Below are 26560 nucleotides of genomic sequence, written 5' to 3' on the forward strand. Positions count from 1 at the left end.
ATTCGATAATGTACAATATATGTGCGATGTTTCTCATATATATGCGATAATTGTCACATATGTGCGATATTTATAGCCATACTATATCCCACAATTCCGTTTTCGCACATATATAAGAACGAACATCGCACATGTATATTAAATTATCGCATATGCATACCGTCACAAAACATCGCATACAAATGATCGCATATAATATACTACAAAATTATCAAACATATATTAAAAATTATCGCACATATATTGCAAATTATTGCACATATATTACAATTTATCGCACATATATTACAATTTATCGCACATATATTACAATTTATCGCACATATAAAAATTACAATTTATCGCACATATATTACAATTTATCGCACATTGATTACAATTTATCGCACATATATTACAATTTATCGCACATATATTACAATTTATCGCACATATATTACAATTTATCGCACATATATTACAATTTATTGCATATATATTACATTTATTGCATATGTATTACATTTATTGCATATATATTACATTTATTGCATATATATTACATTTATTGCATACATCAAATGAATATCGCACATATTATGTGACAATTATCGCATGTATATGAGAAACATCGCACATATATTGTACATTATCGAATAATGCAAAGTTTGACACGCCATACCTAGCAACGATTCGCTGGTTGCTCACTGTGGCGTGATTCGCTTTACTGTGGATTGGCAGGATACCAACTGTATACGAAGGGCCGTTGTTTTGGTTGGCAATAAAAAAAATCGAAGAAGCAACAAAATGGATGAAGAAAAAGAACCGAAAAACGGTAAGGTTTATGATAAAAATCAAACTTGGGGTGATGTATTTGGTCATTAAGCAATGTGTTAATAACAAAACTGTGATTTCTAAATCGTTTGGCTTTGCAAGTGCAACGAACTTGACTTCGTTGATCATGACTGTGGTTGATCATGATGAATTGAATGTTTGTTAACTTATTTTTTTTTGTAATCTGTCAATAGTTCCGGAAAAGTTTCCGTATGGCGCCACCACTTTTTCATTCGAAATAAAATAATATAGTATCTAATTTACCTGATTGATATATCCCTTTTTGTAAAAATGAGTGAAAAAGTGGTGGCGCCATACGGAAAGTTATCCCAATTTTTGGTTTATCCAGCCCACACTGCACTCTGCTCTGCCATTGCACTCTCCTCTGTCTGGTGGCCACACTGCACTGGGCGGCGTGTAGCCAGCTGTAGCCAAGGCAGGTGGGGTGTGCCCCCCCCCTCCCCCACAAACTAATTTAAAGTGCCCCCCTCCCATGCCTCCCCCAGGCAGTAGGTCACTTAGGTTAGGTGGGCCACAACAAAAATTGGGATAATGTTTAACAAAAAAGGGGGGGAGGGAGCAAGAGGAAACTTTTGTTTGTATTTTTTGTAATTTATTAACTACTCATGGTGTAGTGAACAATCACAATTGGGTCGCAATCAGGAGATCGCCACCGTGGCCACTAACAAAATTGAAATAAGATAAGAAGATGGATGCCCTCTCCAGCGAAACCCTTCTAATTCTAAAACAGGAAAGCATTACAGCCCCCCCCCCCCCCACCCCCTGGCAAAATCCATCTCCTGGTCCACCATTTATAATTATAATATATGTGACCCGCTACGTGAAAATGAGTCAGATTTTGACAATTTCAAGAATTGAGTTGTATGCATGGCTGGTAAGAACACACCAGCAGCAGTAATTTGTTATAAGTCTAAGCTTTGGGAGTAATGCGTTGCTGAGTTACTCCCGCTTGAAATTAGCCAATACATCATTTTTTCTGAAAAACGAATTACAAGTAAAGTGATGTTTTAAACTACCATTGCGCGCGCAAGGATACAAATTAGACATAAGTATGATCACAAAATTGTTGTATTCATAGCTTTATAGCCTAAAGGTAAGTGTTCTCAAGGTTAACCATGCAAATAAAGATCTTAAAAGATCTTTTTTCTTTTTTCACACATTAAACTGTCCATAACTTAATAATGCATTTGGCGACATCTGACTCATTTTCACGTAGCGAGTCACATATAGAGTAATGCCCTCCACCCCCACTCCAATCGACTGTGGTAATCACTTGCCTGGGACTCTAAGGTTGGCCTTGTCAATTTGCTATAATTTATCTGAGAGAAAAAACTGCCCTGTGACCTGGCCTTTTACAACCTTGTGTAAAGTTGTAGTTTTAAAACCGTGTTGTGTGTATTGTGAATAATATCAAAACATCAGGTCAGTCTACCAAGAATCTTCGAGACGCAACTCACATACTACAAGCTGAAGCTCTGAGACAATATCGTCTCGCACATTCAGGTGACTTCATCTGTAGATCACATCCTCTCTAAACTGTCAATCATCCATACCATTAAAACCACTAAATCATTTACTAAATACTCTGTAACTATTGACATTTGATATTTAGAATGGTGGCTACAGCTATGGCTACAAATTGATTTCCACGTCATTAGGCCAAATATAAAAATAACAGTTGATCGTTCCTGCCCCCATCCTTTTTTGGGGCCGCATCTTTTTGTTTCTTCTTTTCTTTTTATCCATCTTTTCAAAAGGACTGGCCTAGGAGCTTTTCCCGAATCTAACGTGATGCTCTAGAACACTTGTAACCGTCTGTTTCATAAAACAATATTTTTTAGTGAATGCCTACCGGCAAATATTTTTAGTACATCCGACCCTGGTGTTAGTGTTAACACAGGTCCTCATGCACCTAAACAGGCATACAATAAGTTTGCGGTTGATTCAAACTGAAGAATTGGTGGCCTGTTTGATTTGAAATACTAAGCGGCCATCTTGAAAACAAATAGTAAATATTAAATAATAAGGCCCTCATCCTCCTCTTTTTTGTAAAATCCGGACGATCAACTCGTAATTCTTTTTATTTGGCCTTATGCGTTGAAGTACAGTGTGTCCTTCACAATGACAACAGTCACAGCCGTAGCTGCAGCCACCAAATCTGATAAGGCCTGCAATAGTAACCAAGAAAGACATATTTCTAGGTCAAGCAAATCTGCCATCTTGGGTGTTTTTAACATCAAGGACAAGTCGCAGATCATTCTTTCTTTCCTTGCAAAAAAAAACAAAAAAACACCCAGCAACAATTTTTTGTTGACATCTGCACTATAATGTAGAGAAGTAAAACATTGTGGGTTTGAGTCCCTTTCAAAATGTCTGGTTTATTTTTTCCACCAGGACTCAGATTGTATGCAGATCCCCATTTTAAGGCATTGCTTACCACAGAAATATTTGTTCATGAGCTGTTCATATCCTTCTTATATGGGCTGTAAGCGCAGAATTCTGCAGTAAGCATGTAAGCAGGCCATGAAATTTGGCCCAGCGCAGAGGAATTTAGCCCAGTGCTCATCACACCCGGCAGCGCAAAAATTAAAATTCATCATGAATTGCACTTCCCTTAAAGACACTGGACACTATTGGTAATTGTCAAAGACCAGGACTTTTTCTCACTTGGTGTATCTCAACATATATGCATAAAATAACAAGCCTGTAAAAATTTGAGCTCAATTGGTCATAGAAGTTGCGAGAAAGTAATGAAAGAAAAAACACCCTGGTCACACGAAGTTGTGTGCTTTCAGATGCTTGATTTCGAGACCTCAAATTCGAAACTTGAGGTCTCGAAATCAAATTCGTGGAAAATTACTTTTTTTCTCGAAAACTACTACACTTTAGAGGGAGCCGTTTCTCACAATGTTTTATACTATCAACAGCTCCCCATTACTCATTACCAAGTTAAGGTTTTATGCTAATAATTATTTTGAGTAATTACCAATAGTGTCCACTGCTTTTAAACAAAGATCTCAAAACATAACCCTTACCCCTTACTTAACCTTAACTACATAACTGGGTAAAGGACTGCACTTTAGTAATGGGAGCAGGCATGCACTGTACACCATGACCACCATAATCAAGTTGAATAGCCTTGGTGTTTAGTTACTGAAAAGTGCTGCACTGAGGACTGCACTAGTAAACTGATAATGCTTTACATGGGATCAGGCATACCACCATAATCAGAGTCCAACAGTTTGGGTGTCTAGTTACTGTATGTTGTTGGACTAAAGACAACACTAGTAAACTGATTATGCTTTACATGGGATCAGGCATACCACCATAATCAGAGTCCAACAGTTTGGGTGTCTAGTTACTGTATGGTGTTGGACTAAAGACTACACTTGTAAACTGATCATGCTTTACATGGGATCAGGCATACCACCATAATCAGAGTCCAACAGTTTTTGTTTTTTTTTAGTTACTGATTTAGTGCTGGACTGAGGACAGCACTCGTAAACTGATAATGCTTTACATGGGATCAGGCATACCACCATAATCAGAGTCCAACAGTTTGGGTGTTGAGTTACTGAATTTTGTTGGACTGAGTACTGATCATGCTTTACATGGGATCAGGCAAACCACCATAATCAGAGTCCAACAGTTTGGGTGTTAAGTTACTGAATTGGTGTTGGACTGAGGACTGCACTAGTAAACCAATTACACTTTACACGGGATCACCACCATAGTAAGGGTCCAACCAGTTGAGTGTCGAGCTAGAGAGAGAATGAACTGTTCCATGAAATCACTCCATGTAGAATCTTGTAGCGCACCTTTTAACTTAAATCATTAATAATTCATCAAATTATAATTCTACTGGAAATACATTAAACTCTTTTTTAACAAAATACATTTTTAAATCTAGGCCAATAGTGTTTGTGACATTTTCATAAGAAACTGAAAGTTGCAAGAAACACTGGGAATCCAGATGAATGTTCATTTTAACATTATTTTTATGCAAACTTTAAATGCATTATTTAATTTTAATCGTTGCTTATTTGTTGGTTATTTTTATGACTTTGAAGGTGAAGGTCAGGAAGAAGAACTTCCTGCAGCTGATACAAATCCAGAGGAAGTAACATCAGAGCAGCCTGCTGATGGCAGTGCTGATGTCGCCAAACCCGATTCTCCCGCTGGTGAAAGAACAACCTCTCCTCAAGGTACGTTTAAATTGTGTGCATTATTTTGTCTGTTCAGTTTTCATTGTAAGCTTCTTGATGCTGTCTAACAATTTTATTTAAAAATAAGATGAAACATTTAATTTTGCCCCTTGTTGCATTCCTAGAAAACAAAACTTCTGAGGAAGAACAAAAAGATGACACAATTGAGCCTCCTCAAATTGAGGTAAATATGGATGAAAATACACCTGATGCCACACCCACCGAGACAAAAGAAGATGCCACACCCGCCGACACAAAAGAAGATGCCACACCGGAAGAGGTAAAAGAAGATGCCACACCCGTTGAGGCAAAAGAAAATGGCACACCCGCCGAGGCAAAAGAAGATGCCACACCGACTGAGGTTAAAGAAGATGGCACACCCGTTGAAGCAAAAGAAGATGCCACACGCGTTGTGGCAAAAGAAGATGCCACACCCGCTGAGGCAAAAGAAGGTGCCACACCCGCTGAGGCAAAAGAAGATGCTACACCCACAGAGACAAAAGAAGATGCCTCACCTGCAGAGGCAAAAGAAGGTGCCACACCTGCTGAGGCAAAAGAGGATGCAACACCAGTTGAGGCAAAAGAAGATGGCACACCAGTTGAGGCGAAAGAAGATGGCACACACACTGAGGCAAAAGAAGATTCCACACCCACTGAGGCAAAAGAAGATGCCACACCCGCTGAGGAAAAAGAAGATGCCACACCTACTGAGGCAAAAGAAGATGCCATACCCGCTGAGGCAAAAGAAGATGCCACACCTGTTGATGTGAAAGGAGACACCACCCCTGGTGATGTGAAAGAAGATGGTGAACCTACGAAGCAAGAAGTACTGTCCAGCGATGGCAGTCAACCAGTGGCTGCGTCCGGGGATACAAACCAGAACATGAATGCAAACCCGAGCTCCGAGGAAGGTCAGGGAGGAACAGAAGGAGGGAAGGAGGCTGAGAGTGGTGTGCCTGGAAACCAAGACGGTGAGTGACTACTTATTCATTTATTAAGTTTGTTTGATAATATAATAAGGTTTTTATTTAAAGTATATTTCTGATGTTAATAAAAGAAAGGTGCTGCTTTGGCAAAAGTTCATAGTGTGATAGATGTGCTTTGGGCATTTTCCAAACCTCGGCTCTTGTTCCAGCTTTGTCTCTTGTTCCGGGCTTCGTTCAAAGAACAATGGTTCATTAATGTGAACGCCCAAGGTGGAGCTGGAGCCCAAGCCTAGATTTGGGAAAATGCCTTAATTTATAGAGTGACTGAATTATACATTTGGTACAGGTGAAAATCCAGAGTCCACTGAAACGGCGCCAGAGCAAGTTGCTGCCCAACAAGAATCTCCATCCACTGAGGGTGGGTCAAAGGTCACTGAGGATGAGTCAAAGGTCGGCAATGACGCTGCAAAGGTCATCGAAGAGGGTGAAGCCAAAGAAGGATCAGTGACCGAAGCGTTCCTGGAGATGACGGACGAGGAGAATAAGATGCCGGTAGACTTCTACTATGATTACGAGGAGCATGTATCCAAGGCCAAGATAGCTGAGAACTCAGACCTCCCTGCTGATATGCTGACTCTCTAGTATCCTTTACAATTAAAAAACTGGGCAAAAGCTAGAGTCGAGTTTGTCTGTTCAGGATCTTGTCAGAGAAATTTACATTTATTTTGTTTTGCTTGATGGGTGAACATTAAAGTCACTGGACACAAATAGTAATTGTCAAAGACCAGTCTTCTCACTTGGTGTATCTCAACATATGCATAAAATAACAAACCTTCGAAAATTTTAGCTCAATTGGTCGTCGAAAATGGGAGATAATAATGAAAGAAAAAACACCCTTGTCACACAAAGTTGTGTGCTTTCAGATGCTTGATTTCGAGACCTCAAAATCTAATTCTGAGGTCTCAAAATCAAAGTTGTGGACATTTTCTTCTTTCTCGTAAACTACGTAACTTCAGAGGGAGCTGTTTCTCACAATGTTTTATACTATCAACAGCTCCTCATTACTTGTTACCAAGTAAGGTCCACTGCCTTTAATGAACATTCCATTTTCATTTTCCGAAGAGTGTACTTCCATTGCAAAATCTCAAAGGCTTTGAGAGAGTGAAGAGGCACCAAAGCCATGACCGGGGCAACGGATAACATACTCACTGGCAGGCCTTGAACTTCGCTGTTAAAGAGGCACAGCAATTTTTCACTGGTATGGGGCATTTCTATGAGGAAAATGGGGAAAAGTTTGTATTGGAACCTTGCAGAGGGCACAACAGCAGAAACACAGGGCACCACAATAAATACTGCCGTGGGTTATTTTGAGGCCTGATATTTTCTTAAATTATCTACTTAACATAATTTCACAGCCATTCTTTCGGTTACGATTGCAAGAGACTCTCCAACCTCTACATGCTGGACGCTAACACCTTGATCTTTGCGGCTGGTAATGTTGTGGAGCTACTGGATATACAGACAAAGGAACAGAGATACATACGTAGTACCAGTGGAGGAGGCATCGGAGCTCTTGCTGTGAGTATAGTTGGCCTTTGATAATTATTGTCGCAGAATTTCCACTAGGAGCACCTCCCTTATACTTTGTTTTTATGAAGGAGTGTCTCCAAAATTAGGGCACGTTCTAGGCGCAAACGAACATTCCCATAGGCATACACCCAGAGCTGTACGAGAGAGTTGTGACAACTTGCGATTGCGATTGCCATTTTTTGTAATAAAAATGCATTGTCGAACATTAGTTCAGTAGTGTGCCCGTTGTTTTGTGCTGCATTTGGACCAAAAATGGCATTCAGCATCCATGTGAATGAAGAAAACTGGACGCTCTATGTCGCAACCTTCACAATACACAGTTCTTTATTAAACATGTTAAAGGCAATGGACACGTTGATAAATGTCAAAGACTAGCCTTCCAATTGGTGTATCTCAACATATGCATAAAATAACAAACCTGTGAAAATTTGAGCTCAATCGGTCATCGAACTTGCGAGATAATAATGAAAGAAAAAAACACCCATGGCACACGAAGTTGTGTGCGTTTAGACGGTTGATATCGAGACCTCAAGTTCTAAATTTGAGGTCTCAAAATCAAATTCGTGGAAAATTACTTCTTTCTCAAAAACTATGGCACTTCAGAGGGAGCCGTTTCTCACAATGTTTTCAACCTCTCCCCATTACTCGTCACCAAGAAAGGTTTTATGCTAAAAAATATTTTGAGTAATTTAATTACCAATAGTGTCCACTGCCTTTAATACAGCGGAACACCAGAATATTCTAACACTACTTATGTATTAAAAGAAAAGCTAATTTGCAAGACAATCATAAAAGAAAGACAAATAATAATATAGACACAAGAATTACCATGCCGTTTCCTACCATACAAGCAGTATGGCAATGAAATATTTAACCTTGGAAGCCTATTAAAAAACATTTTTTCAATGATTGCCTCCTTTAGGTGCATCCAAGCAGCAAGTACTTTGCCGTCTGTGAGAAAGGCGAGATGCCGAACATAAACATATTTGAGTACCCGTCTCTGAAGCTTTACCGTATCCTCCGCGGCGGAACGGAGAAATCCTACGCCTTTGCCGACTTCAACCCAGGCGGGATGCTCCTAGCATCGGTAGGAGGTGCCCCTGACTACATGCTGACTGTATGGGATTGGATGAATGAGACTACTGTCTTAAGATCTAAGGCTTTCTCTCAAGACGTCTTCAGGGTGACGTTTTCTCCGGACAACGAAGGGCTGTTAACGACGAGTGGAACTGGTCACATCAGGTATTGTAGGCTTTCTTTAAAATTCCACTCGATGTTAGTTGGGCGGGTTAATGCACTGGAATCAAATTCTGGTGGTTGAGTCATCAGAGTGTGGGTTTAAATTCTGGGGCAAATTTCATAGAGCTGCTTAAGCAAAAAATGTGCTTAAGCACGAAAAAAAGCTCGCTTATTTTTCACATGTTACTGGCAAAAATGTCATGCCATATGCATTGCTTATGACTGGTATTTAGCTGTTGTTTACTTAGCATAACAATTGAGTGGAGACTGGCCGGTAATCTGATTTTACTAAGCAAGGATTTTTTTGCTTATGCAAAATTTTGTGTCACTTGTGTCCTTGAGCAAGCACTTCACTATAATTGCTTCTCTTCACCAAGGGGTGCTTTTTCGCGGTTGTAACCATAACTGTTTTGGTTGAATTGGTCATTGGTAATCACTGGCCAATGACCGAAACGGTTATTGGTTAAAGCCAAGGCAATGCACCACATGAGTAAACTGGTACCTGTGAGGGTAGAGATGGTTCTTGGACTGATTTAACTTTGTGCGCTACAAGAGACGTGAGAGAGTTGCGGTGGTTTGTGGAATAAATGGCCCAGTGACCAGGGGTACTAATGTTGAAGCCCCATGAGCATCACTTATGACTATTAAAGGAACACGCTGCCTTGAATCGGACGAGTTGGTCGATAACTGAGCGTTTGTAACCGTTTTTTATAAAATGCATATGGTTGGATAGATGTTTTAAAAGTAGAATACAATTATCCACACAAGTTTGTCTCGAAATTGCGTGGTTTTCCTTTTACAGCGCGAACTTACACGGTCGGCCATTTATGGGGGTCAAAAATTTGACTCCCATAAATGGCCGCCCGTGTTAGTCGACGAGGTAAAAGGAAAACCGTGCAATTTCGAGGCATGTTTGTGTGGATCATTGTATTCTACTTTTACAACATCTTTCTACCCATGTGCATTTTATAAAAAACAGTTACAAATGCTTTTCAAAGACCAACTCGTCCGATCCAAGGCAACGTGTTCCTTTAATTGTCAAGGGGTAACAATAGCAATCATACTTTAATGGTCCAAACTTGACAGGTTCTTGTTTTGGTTTTCATCATCGTAGGTTCTGGAAGATGGCGCTGACCTTTACCGGTCTCAAGCTCCAAGGTCAGCTTGGAAAGTTTGGTCGAACTGAGATTTCGGACATCCATGGCTATGTGGAACTGCCTGACGGCAAAGTGTTATCTGGAGCAGAGTGGGGTACGTTTTTGTAATTTTATATCGAACTTTTCAAACAAACTGACTTTAGTAAAGTGGTTACACCACAGGACGTTCAATCACGAGGTTGTAGGTTCGAGTCTAACTGCTGATTTCACAATGACTAGAATAAGTGTTGCTGAATCACAGTTTCTGATGTTATTTTTTTTCACCATACACCCAAGTGTGTTAAGCACTGTATACTCGATACTTTCCCAAGTCCTGTAAAAAGAACAGGCATGTGGCAATCGGACACACAACCTTTAGAGCAGGGCCCAATTTCATAGCGCTGCTTAACAGTAAGCAAATTTGCGTGCTTACTGTAGCAGAAAAATGTGCTTAAGCCTTAGCGTGTTTCACAGGTTAGCAGAAAAATTGGAAGGCCATATTGGGTGTTTACCATGGATTTGCATTGTGACGTCATCTATTTTTGTGCGGTAAGCACTGGAAGGTTAGCATGCATTTTCGTGTGCTTACGGTTAGCAGCGCTATGAAATAGAAATTGCACAGTAAGCACAAAATCGGTCGCTAAGCAGCGCTATGAAATTGGGCCCTGATGTCTTTACCTCTGCACCACCCCGAGATTGCCGGTAGCTAGAGACAGTTCAAATCTCATATTTTACTGGAGTTACTGTTGTTGCACTGATGTAACATCTCCAGCAACATAGGATTCGAACTGCCTCTAGCTACCAGGCAACCTCGGTAGTCTAGTTGGTAAGACAATGCTCTAGAATTGCAAGGGTGGTGGGTTCGAATCCCACCCGAGTAACATGCCTGTGTTTTTTTTTTCACAGGACTCGGGGAAAGTACCAAGTATACAGTGCTAACACACATCGGTGTGTGGGTAAAAACCCAAATTAATATTCTTTATCCCCGATGCAAATTTAACATCTCTTATTTCCAGCACTGTTTTGTTTTGATACAATATTATTACAGGTAACATGCTGCTATGGGAAGGTGGTTTAATCAAAGTACAGATCAGCAGAAAGAACAAGAAGTCTTGTCACAACGGAAACATCGAGCAGTTTGTGATGGATGAAGGAGAATTGATTAGTATTGGAGCTGACGGGTGTGTCAGGGTAAGTGGGCAAAGTGCAGACCTCAGGGGCCCAATTTCATGGGTGTGCTTACCGTAATCCAAGAAGCTGGGATTCCACACTTTCGTCAAGCCTATTTCACGGTTTAGCACTAATTGTTTTGCTTGTGCGCTACAGGCTCAAAGTTACTAGGCAATCTACGCATGCATAGCTAGTACAGAAATTCAACCCTTGCTTAGTAAGCAGAGAATGGTGATTGTAAGCACAGAATTAGGGCCCTGGGCCCAATTTGATAGAGCTGCTTAAGCAAAAAAAATTGCTTAAGCAAAAAATTCATTGCTTAGTAAAATCAGATTACCGGCCAAGACTCCACTCAATTGTAATGCTAAGTAAACAACAGCTTAATACTAGTCATAAGCAATGTATATGGCAGGAAATTTGGCCAATAACATGTGTAAAATAAGCGAGCTATTTTCGTGCTTAAGCAAATTTTTTGCTTAAGCAGCTCTATGAAATTGGCCCGGGGTCAAATGCCATCTCACTCATTACGTGCATTTCCCATTAACCAAAGTCTCTGAATTCTACTCAGGTATTTCACTTTGACTCTTATCAGCTGTTATCATAGCATAATAATAAGCAATCCCTCGATGTCGAGGAAGATGTTCTCCACAGAATAAACTAAGTTATTAGGGTTGAGGTAGCTGGTGCCTAAGGTGACTCCGTCGATGACTCAAAAGTCCGATCCATGAGCCACATACTCTCAGGCAGATGTCACAGGTTGTAGTTATAGGGAGGGTTGGACCATGGAGATGACTCTCACGTTCCCTCTCCTTTTGCTGCTAACGCATATAACACTGTTATTATTCATGGTAGCATATAACATTGTTTCTCAGAATTTCACATTACAAACCAGAACCTGTGAAATTTTGTTGATATATGTGTCAGTTTTCATTGGCTTTTCTGGCTTAAAGACACTGCCGTCAATTTCACAAAACTCTTCCTAACTTAAGACTAATCATAGGACAAGTCCCAACCCTGCACTGTAGCATGCAGACCTTAAGATTAATCAATCATAAGTTGGGACGAGTTACTCGTCTAACTCGAGATAAGACGAGTCTTAACTCTTTGTGAAATCGACCCCTGGACACTTTCAGTAATTGACAAAGACTAGCCTTCACAGTTGGTGTGTCTCAACATATGCATTAAAATAACAAACCTGTAGAAATTTGAGCTCAATTGGTCATCGAAGTTGTGAGATACTAATGAAAGAAAAAACACCCCTTGTTGCACCATGGTCACACCAAGTTGTGTGCTTTTAGATGCTTGATTACAAGAACTCAAATTCTAAATCTGAGGTCTCAAAATCAAATTTGTGGAAAATTACTTCTTTCTCAAAAACTACGTCACTTCAGAGGGAGCTGTTTCTAACAATGTTTTATACTATCAACCTCGTCCCCATTCCTCGTAATCAAGAAAGGTTTTATGATAATAATTATTTTGAGTAATAACCAATAGTGTCCACTGCCTTTAAACAAACCACTTTAAAGTTTATTCAGGAATGAAATTGTTGATCTTGGCCAGCTGGTTGTTTTTTACGTCATCTTTTCTTCTTAGTTTTGTGAAAGATATAATAATGGAATGTTTTCTTTTCGTGAAGGTATGGGATTTCGAGACCATCGATACGGCTGACTCGGCCAACGAGTCTGGTGTATTTGAAATGGACTGCATGAATGATTGAAAGTGGGTAACGACGTCCACCTGGTATCCATGGTCAAGTCACAAGATCCAGAGGTCCAGAGCATCTGGTATGCACAGGTGAGTCCTTAAAATTGTCCTACTTTTTGGTTAAAACTTTCCAGCTAGTTTACCAAATGTTTGAAACCACTTGGCTGCAAGTAAGGCCAAGTAAAATAAATAACATGTTGCTCGCCCTCCCGCCCGCCTCGATTTTGGCGGTCGCTACACCGATTTTTTTTTGTTATTTGTTATTTCCAAAAAAAATATATATATATAAAATAATCATTGAAATCAATTTACATGTTATTGATAGCTATTTCAATTGTACCCTACATTTTTATTGAGAGCAATTTCATCATCTTTCTTACATGTGGGCCTACAAAAAATGCTATCACAACGCATAATGAGCAAGTTGGTACTTTGAAACGTTTTGCCCTTTACGTATGCATGCACCAGGGCGTGATGCCACACACACACAGACTAACTTTGGAGCAAAAGCAAGAATAACTCTTTTAATAGCATCTTTAATAGCAGTGTAACATTTACAGCAATTCAAAATTATCTACCTATTCACCGTTCCTCCCCCTAGGATGCCAACGGCTCAATCTGGAAGCTGGATCTCTCCTTCTCACATACCACTAGGGATCCTGAGAGGCTCTTCTCATTCCACGCCGGTGAAATCACCGCTATTGACACCTCTCCGGTATCTCAACTTCTGGCCTCATCTGCTCTTGATCGTAAGTTACTTTAAAAAAAAATCAGCTCATTTACAAGGCTAATTGCAATCCTTGGTAAGCAGCTACAACAACAAAAATATGTGAAAAATAACTCGGGGGGGGGGGGGGGGAGGGGGGGGGCTGAAGGTAAGAGTTGATATATTTCCGTCTTAAAAACAGTCTAGATTTTATAGCATTTTTTTCAGATTTGTTTTTTTCTCTTTTTGTTGGTATGGCATTTTGCAATAATTGCCATCGTACATGTAGGTAAGGAGCTACATAAGAAAAAAAATATTGTGTGAAAAATAACTCAGGGGAGCTGAAGGTAGTAGTTGATATTCCTCGTAAAACAGTCTAGGTTTTATAGCATTTTTTTCAAATTTTGTCAATTTTTTTTATGTTTTAGATCGAGAGAGAATTTTGAGAGAGAATTTTGATAAATTGCACCAACTCAACGTAAACATCAAAACTTTATATTTTGAGCGAAATATTTTTGTTATCAACAAAAAAATAGTACTGTTTAATTGATAAGTTGTTTTTCCTGTTTCCAGACACTGTCCGTGTATTCGATTACGCCTCCAAGTCCCCTGTTTGCTCCACAAAGTTTAATTCAGGTTCCACGGCCATGCTCTGGGTCCCCCAAATCGTAAGTTTCAATTTTTATTTTCATTTATTTATAATTTTTGTTCTCAGTTTTTTTATTTTTAGAGTTTTGTAAAATCGAGCCTAGACTCCCTGGTTTTTGGTAATACATAATGTAACATACATGGACCCATGCAAAGTTTCAAATCCTACTCATACATGGACCCAATTTCATAGCGCTGCTGAAGCACAAAAAGAAGCTAAGCACAACAAAATGATACCTGGGCCAAATTTCATGGCTTTGTTGACCGCCAAATTCGGCGCTTACGATCATCGTTCTCTGCCTACTGTTCAGTAAAAGTGCCAAATTTCTGAGCTACCTATATAGTAAGTAAAGAATAACCAGGAGTATGCATGCACACAAGCAAAGAACTCTGCTAACCCGTGAAATAAGCTTGACATAAGAATTGAATATCCCGCTTCCGTAAGCACTGATTCTCTGCTTTTAGGCAGCAGAGCCATGAAGTTGGACTCAGATAATAAACTCTCATTGTCTTCATTATTTCATTTCTAGGTGGATCCCAAAGGTAGCACTCTCTTGGCAGGTTTTGTCGACGGTGTCGTCCGTGTCTTGACCATCAAGCGCAGAGACACTCAGGATGTGAAGAGAGCTGCTCATCAACAACCAGCCTCGCTGACCCTCAAGCAAGCCTTCAAACCCCACACTAAGACAGTCACCGCTATGGCAATCGACTCCAAAGGGGAGATCCTCACGACAGCGGTGAGTTATAGTAGATATTCTGCTTGTTTGAAAAATGATAGAATTAATATTATTTCTTTTAATTTTTTTTTTTAAATTGATATCCAACAGCGGATAGCCCCTACTTACAGGAATCATTAAAAAACTATGTATAAATATAAATATAAATATAACAATATATAACACTAACAATTACACAATATTGATAAAAACATTATTATAAGTAGAAAAAAATAGTACACCGAAACCCACATAAAACAGACCAGGGAACACCAACAAGTACATAAACACACATCGGACATTAAAGGCAGTGGACACTATTGGTAATTACTCAAAATAATTATCATTATAAAACCTTTCTTGATGACGAGTAATGGGGAGAGGTTGATGGTGTAAAACATTGTGAGAAACAGCTCCCTCTGAAGTGACACAGTTTTCGAGAAAGAAGTAATTTTAGACGAATTTGATTTCGAGACGTCAAGTTTAGAATTTGAGGTCTCGAAATCAAGCATCAGAAAGCACACAACTTCGTGTGACAAGGGTATTTTTTTTTTCATTATTATCTCGCAAACTCGACGACCGATTGAGCTCAAATTTTCACAGGTTTGTTATTTTATGCATATGTTGAGATACAGCAAGTGAGAAGACTAGTCTTTGACAATTACCAATAGTGTCCACTGTCTTTAAAACAAACACATGTAGTAAGAATACACAAACAGAACAACACACGAAACCCTAATTAAGTACAACAAACAATGCTGCAGCACGCCTCCTAACTGGTACTAGAGTGTTTGACTACATCACCCCCATACTCTATAAACTACACTGGTTACCTGTCAATCAGCGAATTCAAGTCAAAATAATCATACTCACATTCAAGGCACTACATGGTTCAGCTCCACCCTACATACACGATCTCTTGACACCCCGTACAACTAGACCAGGTCTAACATCTATCAGAAATACGCTCCATGTTCCTGGAACTCGCCTGGTCAGTTACGGGGACAGGGCTTACTCCAACATAGCACCAAGACTCTGGAACTCACTTCCGGAATACATCAGACAAATACACAACATCACTCTCTTCCAGCAGAAACTCAAAACACACTTGTTCTTGCTTGCTTTCCCAACATTTTAGCAATACTCTAACTTAACTTCTGCTACACCAGCATCTTTGAATGGTTTATAGGACAGTGCGCCTTACAAATGCTGTATTGTTTTTATTATTACTATTATTATTATATTTCCTACAGGGTAGCGATAACACGCTGTTCTTCATGAATGTTGGTGATACCTTCACTCCGATCGGCTTCATCGATACTCCTGGACCCGTCACACACATCACCTGGTCACCAAGCTATTTTGTAAGTCACAGAGAAGATTGAAAATCGTTTTGTTAAAGGGAAGGTACACGTTTGGTAATTGTCAAAGACCAGTGTCCTCACTTGGTGTATCCCATTAAAGGCGAAAAATAACAAGCCTGTGAAAATTTGAGCTCAATTGGTCATCAGAGTTACGAGAAAATTATGAAAGAAGAAACACCCTTGTTGGACGAATTTGTGTGCTTTCAGATAAGAAAAAAAGACTTCTTTCTCAAAAGCTACGTTACTTCAGAGGGAGTCGTTTCCCACAATGTTTTATACTATCAACAGCTCTCCAATGCTCGTTACCAAGTCAGTTTTTAAGTTAATATTTGTTTTGAGTAACTACCAAACCTGTACCTTCCCTTGAAATATTTGCAACAAAATATTAATAGATGATAGGTTTGTATCAGGGATGAAGAATGTAATTTGTTTGTACCATTTTGCCGATGTGAAAGGCACTGTAAACTCAGTAGTTTCCGGAGTTCTGTGAGAGAAAAAAAAAACATGCAGGTTACTCGGCAAGGGATGACAAGTGATGACATTTGTTACTTCATACATGTCATATTTCTACCAGTTGATAAAGCGGCCATGTGATCAATAAGCAAACAGGTCACCGATGTTCACTGAGCTTTGCTTCTAAAATTAATCCCTTTGCATTGTCAAGTTTGTTTTCATCTAGTTCTTGATGTCTATACTATAAAGTTGTGTTCTTTAAACTTATCGCTCTTGAGTGATAATAATAATAATAATAATAATAATAATAATAATAATAATAATAACTGGATTTATAACGCGCCAAATTACCAAAGGATGCAAGGCGCTTAACAGGGAGACAGGCAAAAGTAATAGGGAAACCAGCTACGAGTTGGGGAACAGGTGCGTCTTGAGACCCTTTTTGAAGGGCAACAAAGTCTCTGCGTTTTTAATGGGGACAAGAAGACCGTTCCATAGGCGGGAGGCAGCAGTGGAAAAAGCTCTCTCACCGGCTTTTATTTTGTTATTCTGTGGGGAAAAAATTAACCTTGACCAATGAACTTTTTGTTTTATTCCTCTAGGACAAGAACTGCGTGTTGGTGTTTTGCGGTAACGGGGAAGTGATGGAAGTAGAAGCCCCTGAACCAGGAACCTACGATACCTCAACGACCTTCAAAATCACTGGACTCAAGACCAGACAGATGACGTTCAAGAGTATCAAATCCAGACTACGGGTAAAGTGGAATTCATCCATATGAACACGTCAAGTACAGACAAAGTTAAAATTGTAGTGTCAATGCAAAAGCGTAGCATTTACTTTTGAAAGTGCATGAGTGCTGTACTCACTTGAAACGTGCTGAATGTTCACACAAACTCTTAGGCGCAGAGACTCAATGATTTTGCACAGAGCATTTCTTTGGGAGATATACGACATACTGACAAGATCGACCATGCAGCGTTTTATATGCTATTCACTTTTTGCAGGGATCCACCTTGTGCGTTTAGAGCCTTGACTTATGCTTCATTTGAATTGTATTTATCTATTTGTTTGAATGAAAGTGTGATTACATCACCATAAAGAAACAGAGTTATATAATGCTTCAATTCACTGCTGTCCCCACTTCAAGGCATCTACACACAAATGGCTGACCGTGCAAAGAAGGAATAGGCATTTTGGTTTGGCTTAAAGGCAGTGGACACTATTGGTAATTACTCAAAATAATTATTTGCAAGAAACCTTTCTTGGTGACGAGTAATGGGAAGAGGTTGATGGTATAAAACATTGTGAGAAACGGCTCCCTCTGAAGTGCCATAGTTTTCGGGAAAGAAATAATTTTTCATGAATTTGATTTCAAGACCTCACACTTAGAACTTGAGGTCTCGAAATCAACCATCTAAACGCACACAACTTCGTGTGACAAGGGTGTTTTTTCATTCATTAATATCTCGCAAGTTCGATGACCAATTGAGCTCAAATTTTCACAGGTTTGTAACTTTATGCATATGTTGAGATACACCAACTGTGTAGGCTTAGTCTTTGACAATTACCAATAGTGTCCACTGCCTTTAATTGCAGTCGCTATTGTTTCTTTGTACATTGTAACCTTTTTTTAGGTGGTGTTTGCGGAAGCACCAAATCTCTTTTGAGTAGCGTTGTTTCTGAAAAGAACTGGTGGTTGACAACTCGACGTTTTGATCACTATGTTCTATTTGTCTTCTTGGTTTTTATTTTTGCAGCGTGAGGAGGAAGAGGAACGAAAGAGAAAGGAAGAAGAAGCTCGACAGAAAGAACTGGAGAGGAAACGACGAATCAGACGAGAGAGAGGACTAGATGATGAAGAAGAAGAAGAAAAGAAGGGTGAGGGTTTGGAAAATGTGATATGATATAGAAAGGTTTGCGGTAACACCATGTAATGACTATCGCTAATGAGTTGGGGTGGTTCTGAAAAGAACCGTTGGTTTCAACTCGACGTATGCTCTGATCGTCTTCTGGAGAAAGCTGTGATATGGTTGTCCTGTACTCTCCTTACACCCGAGTGTGAAACCTGCCTTCTCTTGGATGAGTGTACCGGCAAAACCATTCAAGTACAAGGGTTATGTATGGTAAGCTTGGGCGATACCACGATATTATCGAATATCGCGATACTAATTTGGAAACGATTTCGATATCAGATCAATTTGGTTTTAATCGAAATATCGATATATCGCGATATATCGTGAATATCGCGATTTATCGCGATATCGATTAAGTATCGCAATATCACGATGTATTTCCTAGCTGAGACATCTTGCACCCCATAGGTTTGGAGTAAAACCAGAAGAATAGGTCATTAGAACACCTCTCTTATGCTATGACTGTCTCTTCTACAACTTTCACTGGGAGTTTGAAGACTAATTATGTCAAATTTAATTAATCGCGATTATATCCAATATCGCGATATATTGTTGGCGATATATCGTGATTAAAATAAATTGATATCGCCCAAGCTTAATGTATGGTGGTGCAGCTGTTCACAGTGTATACTGTGTGGATGATGGATGCATTGAGCAAATTATATCATTTCAAAGGCATCGTTCAAACCTGCAGTGGATGATAGTGAACGGTCAGACAGTAGGAGGGCTAATTTTTCAGCTTTTTAAAGTGCAAACCTCTTCCATAAGTTCAGCAAACATAACAAAAACCAGTGCTACATTCATAGAGATTCTGCAAGTTGGTGCTGAACGGAGACTCCTTCGGTCAAACAGCTCCTTTTCACCATACTTTCCAAGAACAAGTCACATCACTTTTGCTGATAGAGCCTTCTCGGTATATGGACCCAAACTCTGGAATAAACTTCCCAATCACATCAGGGACACAACATCACTCAACACATTCAAGGCACTTCTGAAAGCCCACTTGTTTCAGGAGGCCTATCATCAATGACTTTTTATTTCTTCTGTGCCTCAGCGCCTTTGAGCACACTTTTGATTTAGGCGCTATACAAATTACAATTGATTGATTGATTGATTGATTGCTATTTTTTTGTATTGTAAGCAAAAACTTAAAAAAGATGGTCCAGTGGAGATTTGTTGCAAGACAAACAAGCACTACTTTAAACTTCTAATTGGAACTCTCGAGTCTATGAGTAGGGCAAATGCATGTAGATCACAGACTGGACACAAAATTTTCATTGTCTTCATTTGTTTTTTCTTCACTGTTGTTTGTCTTAGATGAGGAGGAGGAAGAACCGCCTCCATTGTTCATCCCTGAGGAGCCGAGCCCCATCTTGTATGGTGTCTACTCTCCAGATGATCCCGATACATTCTGGGTCTCTATGGTGAGGACAGTTAAAATCTATTGACCCCTTGCACGCATTTCACACGCGACGACTGTGCCACGCTCACCATTTTGGTTTACGTGCAAATGCTGCGTCGCCTAAAATGCACACGTCACTGAATAACACACAATTTTTTTTTTTTTTCATTTTTTTTTTTTTTTTTTTATTCTAATATCATGGTTTACTAAAATGTTTTCTTGTTGCCAGAGGAAAATCTGCAATGAATGTACATATAAAATACATGATTTTAAAATAGTGAAAATGCCAAATCCAATAAAAACCAGAGAATTTTGTTACAAAAAAATGGGTTTGTGTGCAGAAGAAAATGTCTAGTGCACTCAACTCAAGTTCTTGTGTCAGAGTGTAGATTTGAATAATAAAAAAAACATGTTGTATCCCCTTGAGGTGGCCCTTAGATTTGTATCGTGATGTTAGGCGTGATGGCCTTGTTAAATAGACCATGTGAACTTGGTCTACATTAAGTGTGACCTTGTTCATTCTTTAGCTAGTCTGGCAGGCAAGATACTGCACTGGTCATATGGCATGTATGGGAAAGCTGACATTCTGTGTCATGATTTCCAAATAAATCAAAGAATTATGAAAGTAAAAGCTGGGCAAGATTTGAGATGTGCCCCCTCACATCATATCAAAAGTTGATAGGAATTAGACTTTAGGAATTAAGATTTTATGTTTCGTCCATTAGGCTGTGTACAAATCATGCCTGCAGGAAGTCCAGGCTTGGTTGTTCTTTTGTAAACATTTGATAATAATAATAATAATAATTGTGGCTTCTTATATAGCGCACATGTCCGTCACTAATGACGTTCCTTGTGCTGTAACATACAGTATTTCCTGAAAGATGTGGGACTACATTTGAATGGACCCTTCCCATGAAATATGCTAATCACATTCGCGCATGTGTACAGACCCTGTTGGTTGGCAAATGCCATAGAGTTGTGCACTAAGCAGATGCGCAATCGCGTCTGCGTCACGCACCCATTAGCCATGTACAAAACAGCGCGATGTTCCCTCATTTTGCAAACCAAAACGTTAGTGCGCACGTGCTACGTGCAGTTTACATATTTCATGGGAACGGTCTATATGAGACCTAATTCTGATAGCACCATGTAATGTCACAGGTCACATGGTCTATACCTGATGTAAGGCGATATCTCTGTATAATTCTTTGTTTACTCTCGGTTACCAGGGAGCTTTTGATGCTGGGTACCTGTATGAATGCAAGTTCCGCGATGACAAGGAGAAAGCTCTGATGATCAAACAAGGCAAAGAGGAGCAGATCCCTGAAGCAATCCGCACCATACCAGTCCTAGATGCTGATGACGTACCCATCCGTACTATGCAATTTTCGTGAGTATAGTGGATAAATCTGCATTCCTATTTTCATGTGATTTTTCATTTGTCTTGCCTCAGAAAAGCCATCAGATTATTATTAAACAGCCTTAAAAAATAAGGTGTTTTTGTTTAAGTCAATGTGTAACATTGGTATTTTCTATACCATCCGCCCTGGTAATAGTTAAAAAGCCGGACAGTTCTTTTCAGAACTGCGAAGTCTCCCGAACCTCCGATTATCTACTCCGCGGCAGTAGAATAAAGCAAGACAGTTCTCTAAGAACAACTCCACCTGGCAAGTAGATACACACATGGTGTTACCGCAAACCAAATATACATTGATACCTCACCATGCAATGCCTCAAATCCTATATAATGTGTAACCTACTTGTGTAGGTCAATCCTTGTACTTAAAAGGAATTGTTTATCAAGGGTTAGTTTATATAATACCTAAATCCAGGCCTCAAAATAACCTACTGCACCCACAGCAATTACTCTGGTGCCCTGTGCTTTTGCTGTGGTGCTAAAAGTTTCAAAAATAATTCACATTTTCCTTATAGACCAATCCGACAAAACAAAATTGGTAGCGCCCTCTATTGAAAATTTCCAACTGCGGTGTCTTTTTGTGCACAATCTAGGCATTGAAGACACCGCAGCATGAAACTCATTGCCTGTACATTCCATACCAACCAAAGCCTAAAGTAGGATTTGAAACTTTGCATGGTGGAAATACTATATAGAAAGGTTTCCGGTAACACCATGTAATGACTATCGCTAATGAGTTGGGGTGGTTCTGAAAAGAACCGTTGGTTTCAACTCGACGTTTCGATTAGTATGCTCTGATCATCTTCTGGAGAAAGCAGAGGAAAATTGCTGTGCCCCTTCAAGAACGAAACCATGTAATGACTATAATGAGTTGGGGGTGGTTCTGAAAAGAACCGTTGGTTTCAACTCGACGTTTCGATCAGTATGTTCTGATCGTCTTCTGGAGAAAGCACAAGACGATCAGAGCATACTGATCAAAGCGTCGAGTTGAAACCAACGGTTCTTTTCAGAACCACCCCCAACTCATCAGAGATAATCATTACATGGTGTTTTTACTGGAAACCTTTCCACAAAGCCTAAAGTGTTATCAAGGTAAAACAAAATGATGCAATTATCTCCAAATATAAAAAAAATTCTGCTCTCTGATCTACTTCCCTATTGATAAGGATACTCTTCCCAAAAGCTTGAAGTATATAACTCGAGTGATACAATGTAGAGCAAAAGGTGGAAATGCCACTATTTCCATCAAACCTCCACTGGCTGCTAGTTTAAGATCTTTTTTTGTCAACATTGGCTCTTATCACTCAGCAAAAACTCAACATTTCTATAATTTCTTCATTTACAGTGCAAACGGCAAACAAGCCTTGCTGGGTATGGAGAACGGAGCCATACGCATTCACTCACTGGACACAGAGGGCGCCAAACAAGAGCGCATCCCCGACGACAGCCAGGCGGATTTCTCCACCTTCGGTCCCCACTGGTCTTTGACCGTGCACGATAACGACACAGGTGTTGTATCGGCAGTGAAGAGGAGTTTCGACGGTCGGTTTGTCTTTACGGCTGGGCGGGATGGCAATCTTTTTGCTTTTGAGCTTTTGAGCCAAGAGAAGATTGATGAGGCTAAGGCTCTAGCTAAGGCTAAGCTACCATCGGCTAGGGTAAGACTCAAGACTCGCTGACTTAAGCCGGGTTCATACTTCCTGCAAATGTGAATGCCAAGTGAATTTTGGTTGACATATTTTTCGGTAAGCGCTGCCTTTCCAACTATGAAGCAAGAAATTTTGCTTTGCACGAGCATCTGCAGGAAGTATGAATCGGGCAATACAGGGATTGGGTTGGCAAAGTGGTCTCTTCCACCTCGAGGGCCTTGGTTTGAACACCATCAGGACCACTGTGTGGATTGAGTCTCCAGTACCTACCTGATTGCATGGGTTATTCCCTGGAGCAATACTTGTGGTTTGCCACCCAAATCTAAAACTTAAACTTCCTTCCTTGTCTTATCTCCATTGGTTTCATGCTATTTTTGTCCTGATAAGTCTTTACAACCAGAATAAATAAGGGAATAAAAGGGTAGTGACGAGTTCTTCAACGGACTTTTAAAGCCGGCAGGGTCGGCGACCGTGTGATAAAGGCCTGAGCCGAAGGTGATGGCCTTTATCGCACAGTAAAGACCCTGCAAGGTTTTAAACGGACGTTGAAGAACAGTCACTACTCTTTTATCATGTTTATTCCCATTCATAAATGCCCTTTTGTTAAAAAACGTATTACAAATACAGTTATAGACACTTTAACAATTGAAAATTTGAGGTTTGAAATATTTTTTTTTGAAACGCGGAAGCCAGCTCAGTGTGCATAAACAGAGCTCCAGTGTGTATTAACAAAAGGTTTATGCACACCCACGTGACGTGCTCTCCACCAACAGGAGTAGAGAAACTGTCACCTTTTCACTTTTGTCACCTCTCATCACTAAACCCCTGTAGGGATTTGCTCAAAAATAATAAAAGTTTAAATACCTTTGAGTGCTTGTATTGCTCTTGTAGGACGCTAAGTTCAGGAGTTTCAAAATGCAAGTATCTTTACCCGATTCAATTGTTGTACTCATTATCTTTGTGGCTTTTATTTCTGCAAGGCTCACTGACTTTAAATCTTACCGTTTCATCAACTAATTTCCTTTTTAAATTGACACAGAAAGGAGACGAGGATCGCAAAGTGTCTGACATCGATAACAAGGATCACTACAGCATTGAGCTGGAGAAACAGAAATCCGAGTATGACAAGATGATGCGAAAGGCTGATGAGAAGAAGATGGAGGTCAGACGGACCATCGCTAAGTTCAGACGGCAGTTCAAGAAACTCCTTGAGCAGAATCAAGACCTCCCTGACCATCTGCAGCTGGAACGCAAGGTAGAGTAGCACCACTGTCTTGGTCTGGTACTCTGTGTTAAGTTATAGTTGCATAACCAACTTAAAGTTTCAAACAGTTAATATTGCAAACCACTACAGAAACATATGCTGAACCACTGGCTGACATTAATTTTGCTAAACGTCATTTACATGTTTTCTATAACCCAGGAATTTGAGATGGATCCAGGGATCCGGAAGGAACTGGAGAAGCAGACAAACGATAAGATTGAACTTGTAAGGAGGGAGTTAGCTTGGGAGGCTGAGAAACATCGTATCAGCTTAGAGAAACTCAAAAACAGGTTGGTTCTTTAAAACACTCAAGTTCGCAACAGGTCCATTTGGACATATAAAACCCTGCCATTTGACAACTGGCAATGCCTATCTCAATATGCCAGTCATTATATATCGAGGGATAAACTAACTGATAGAAATCCATTAGTATTCAACCATTCCAGGGATCAATCAAGTCGAGCTATCTAGAAGCTCGAGCCTGCTCAGTGATTTTTCTCCAGATGTTCCGGTCCAGCATGCAGGAGCGTAGTTCCTCAGCACTGGTCAAGTCGGTGTCTCGCTTCAGTGTGTCTACAAGGGAAGACCCATGAATATTTGCACTGATGGGGTCAGGTGTTTCTAACAATATTATTACTACACAGTAAACTAAGGCTCATTTGTGTTACTAGTCAGCGAACCAATCTAAAGGACCATGTCCCTGCCATTCATTTTTTGTAAATTATTGTTCTCAAGTATTTCTCTTAGAAGTCAGTAAAAATGGAATTTGGAAGGAAGTACGAAACGTGCTTTACCCAAGGACACAAATATATTACATGAACTCAAAGACACACTTTGATCACAGCCACATGCAGGAACTTTAATTTGATGAACCAGATCTGTCGACCACAACTTCTTACTCCTCTGTTATTGACAATGTCATCTCTCAATCTTTAGGTTTAAGGATGAGATTGAGTGTGAGCGCATCGTGGTCATCTCCATCCAGACGAAGCATGAGATCTCAACCTACAGAACCACCAAGCTCCCTCTAGAGTTCCATCAGATGAAAGCAGAGCTGACCCGCCGCGCCACAATGCTGTCCGATAAAAGCTTCCAGCGGGACCATACGAGGGACACACTGAGCGAGAAGTCGGGACTCGGGGATAGCATGACCGCTGCGACGTTGATGGCTGGAACGCGCGACATGAAGAAGTCTACAGTGCTTACCGGGCGTCACGGGGAGAAGGTCGCGAAGGCGTTGCAGAAGGCGGAGAAAGCAAGACAGAAGAGATTGGCTAGAGAGAAACAGGTAAAACAGGATGACTTTTGTTTTTGTTTTTTTAATATGGGAGGATTTAAACTGTATTCTGATTTTTATTTATAGTGGCCTAAGCTTGCTTCAGTTGAGGAAAAGATGACAGGGCTCAAATGTTTGGGGAAAAAAAACAAGATTCAAGGCTTGTTGCTCAGAATTTGCACTGGACCAGAAAGTTTTTTACAAGACCAAAGTCATTAGAAGAAAACCCAACAAAAGTTAACATGATTGTGCAACCAGTGACAACATTGTTTCCTGGGTCGCTGCAATCTTTGTTTTCAACACACCCAGCCGAGTGTTATGTTGTCACTGTGAACATTATTGAGTTGAAAAACACAAGACAACTTACCGTAAGTTTTCTAGACCAAAGCTAAAATCTTGGGCCTGTGGTCCAGTGTTAATTTTGAGCCCTGGATGAAGTGGGGGAGGAGTTTGAAGGCAAACTGTATATTTATTTGTATATTTATTGAATCTATCAAAAGTGGGCGGAGGCGTGGAGCATGGCCATTGAATATGCAACAAATTTGCATTTTTACTCTGTAGTGGGGGGAGCTAAACGTCAGAATCTAGTTGCAATATTAAATATGCAACAAACTTGCATTTTTTGTTCCAAAGTGGGAGGAGCTAAACGTCAGCAAGCCCCCTGAGGACTATGAGGATCCCGCAGACGTCTCTGCGATCAAAGACGCTCAGGATCACATGGGAGACTTCAAATTGAAGACGGCCAAGGATTACAGCGTACCCGAACATCTTAGGATGAACGCACTCAAGAAGCGTAACCAGCTCGTCACGCTGGAAGAAATGGTAACTTAAAAATCTCCTCTTTTGAAACTATCAGAAATATAGGATTTCGTTTAGCTTTATTTTGCCAATTAAATGTATCAACATTTAGGCGTCAATTAAATTGTGGAAGCTAACTTTTGCTATGT

At 40.0% G+C, this 26560-nt stretch overlaps 1 protein-coding gene across 1 annotated transcript in view; it reads left to right on the forward strand.

The window, feature by feature from the left end:
• Positions 1–727: 727 nt before the first annotated feature.
• LOC139951765 (cilia- and flagella-associated protein 44-like) overlaps positions 728–26560 on the forward strand; it is a 42727-nt gene continuing 16894 nt past the window's right edge. Inside the window, 24 exon segments of the mRNA XM_071950842.1 lie at positions 728–814; positions 2257–2337; positions 4905–5039; positions 5165–6010; positions 6312–6606; positions 7381–7543; positions 8478–8797; positions 9909–10045; positions 10979–11121; positions 12737–12812; positions 12815–12894; positions 13406–13553; positions 14084–14178; positions 14689–14895; positions 16128–16238; positions 17294–17446; positions 18450–18570; positions 19923–20029; positions 21237–21397; positions 22770–23082; positions 24113–24328; positions 24497–24627; positions 25274–25625; positions 26247–26435. Coding sequence (XP_071806943.1) covers positions 787–814; positions 2257–2337; positions 4905–5039; positions 5165–6010; positions 6312–6606; positions 7381–7543; positions 8478–8797; positions 9909–10045; positions 10979–11121; positions 12737–12812; positions 12815–12894; positions 13406–13553; positions 14084–14178; positions 14689–14895; positions 16128–16238; positions 17294–17446; positions 18450–18570; positions 19923–20029; positions 21237–21397; positions 22770–23082; positions 24113–24328; positions 24497–24627; positions 25274–25625; positions 26247–26435 — 4608 coding nt within the window. The 5' untranslated portion in view covers positions 728–786.

The sequence above is a fragment of the Asterias amurensis genome, chromosome 19 (assembly GCF_032118995.1).
Source record: "Asterias amurensis chromosome 19, ASM3211899v1".
In the NCBI taxonomy this organism is placed as follows: Eukaryota; Metazoa; Echinodermata; class Asteroidea; order Forcipulatida; family Asteriidae; genus Asterias; species Asterias amurensis.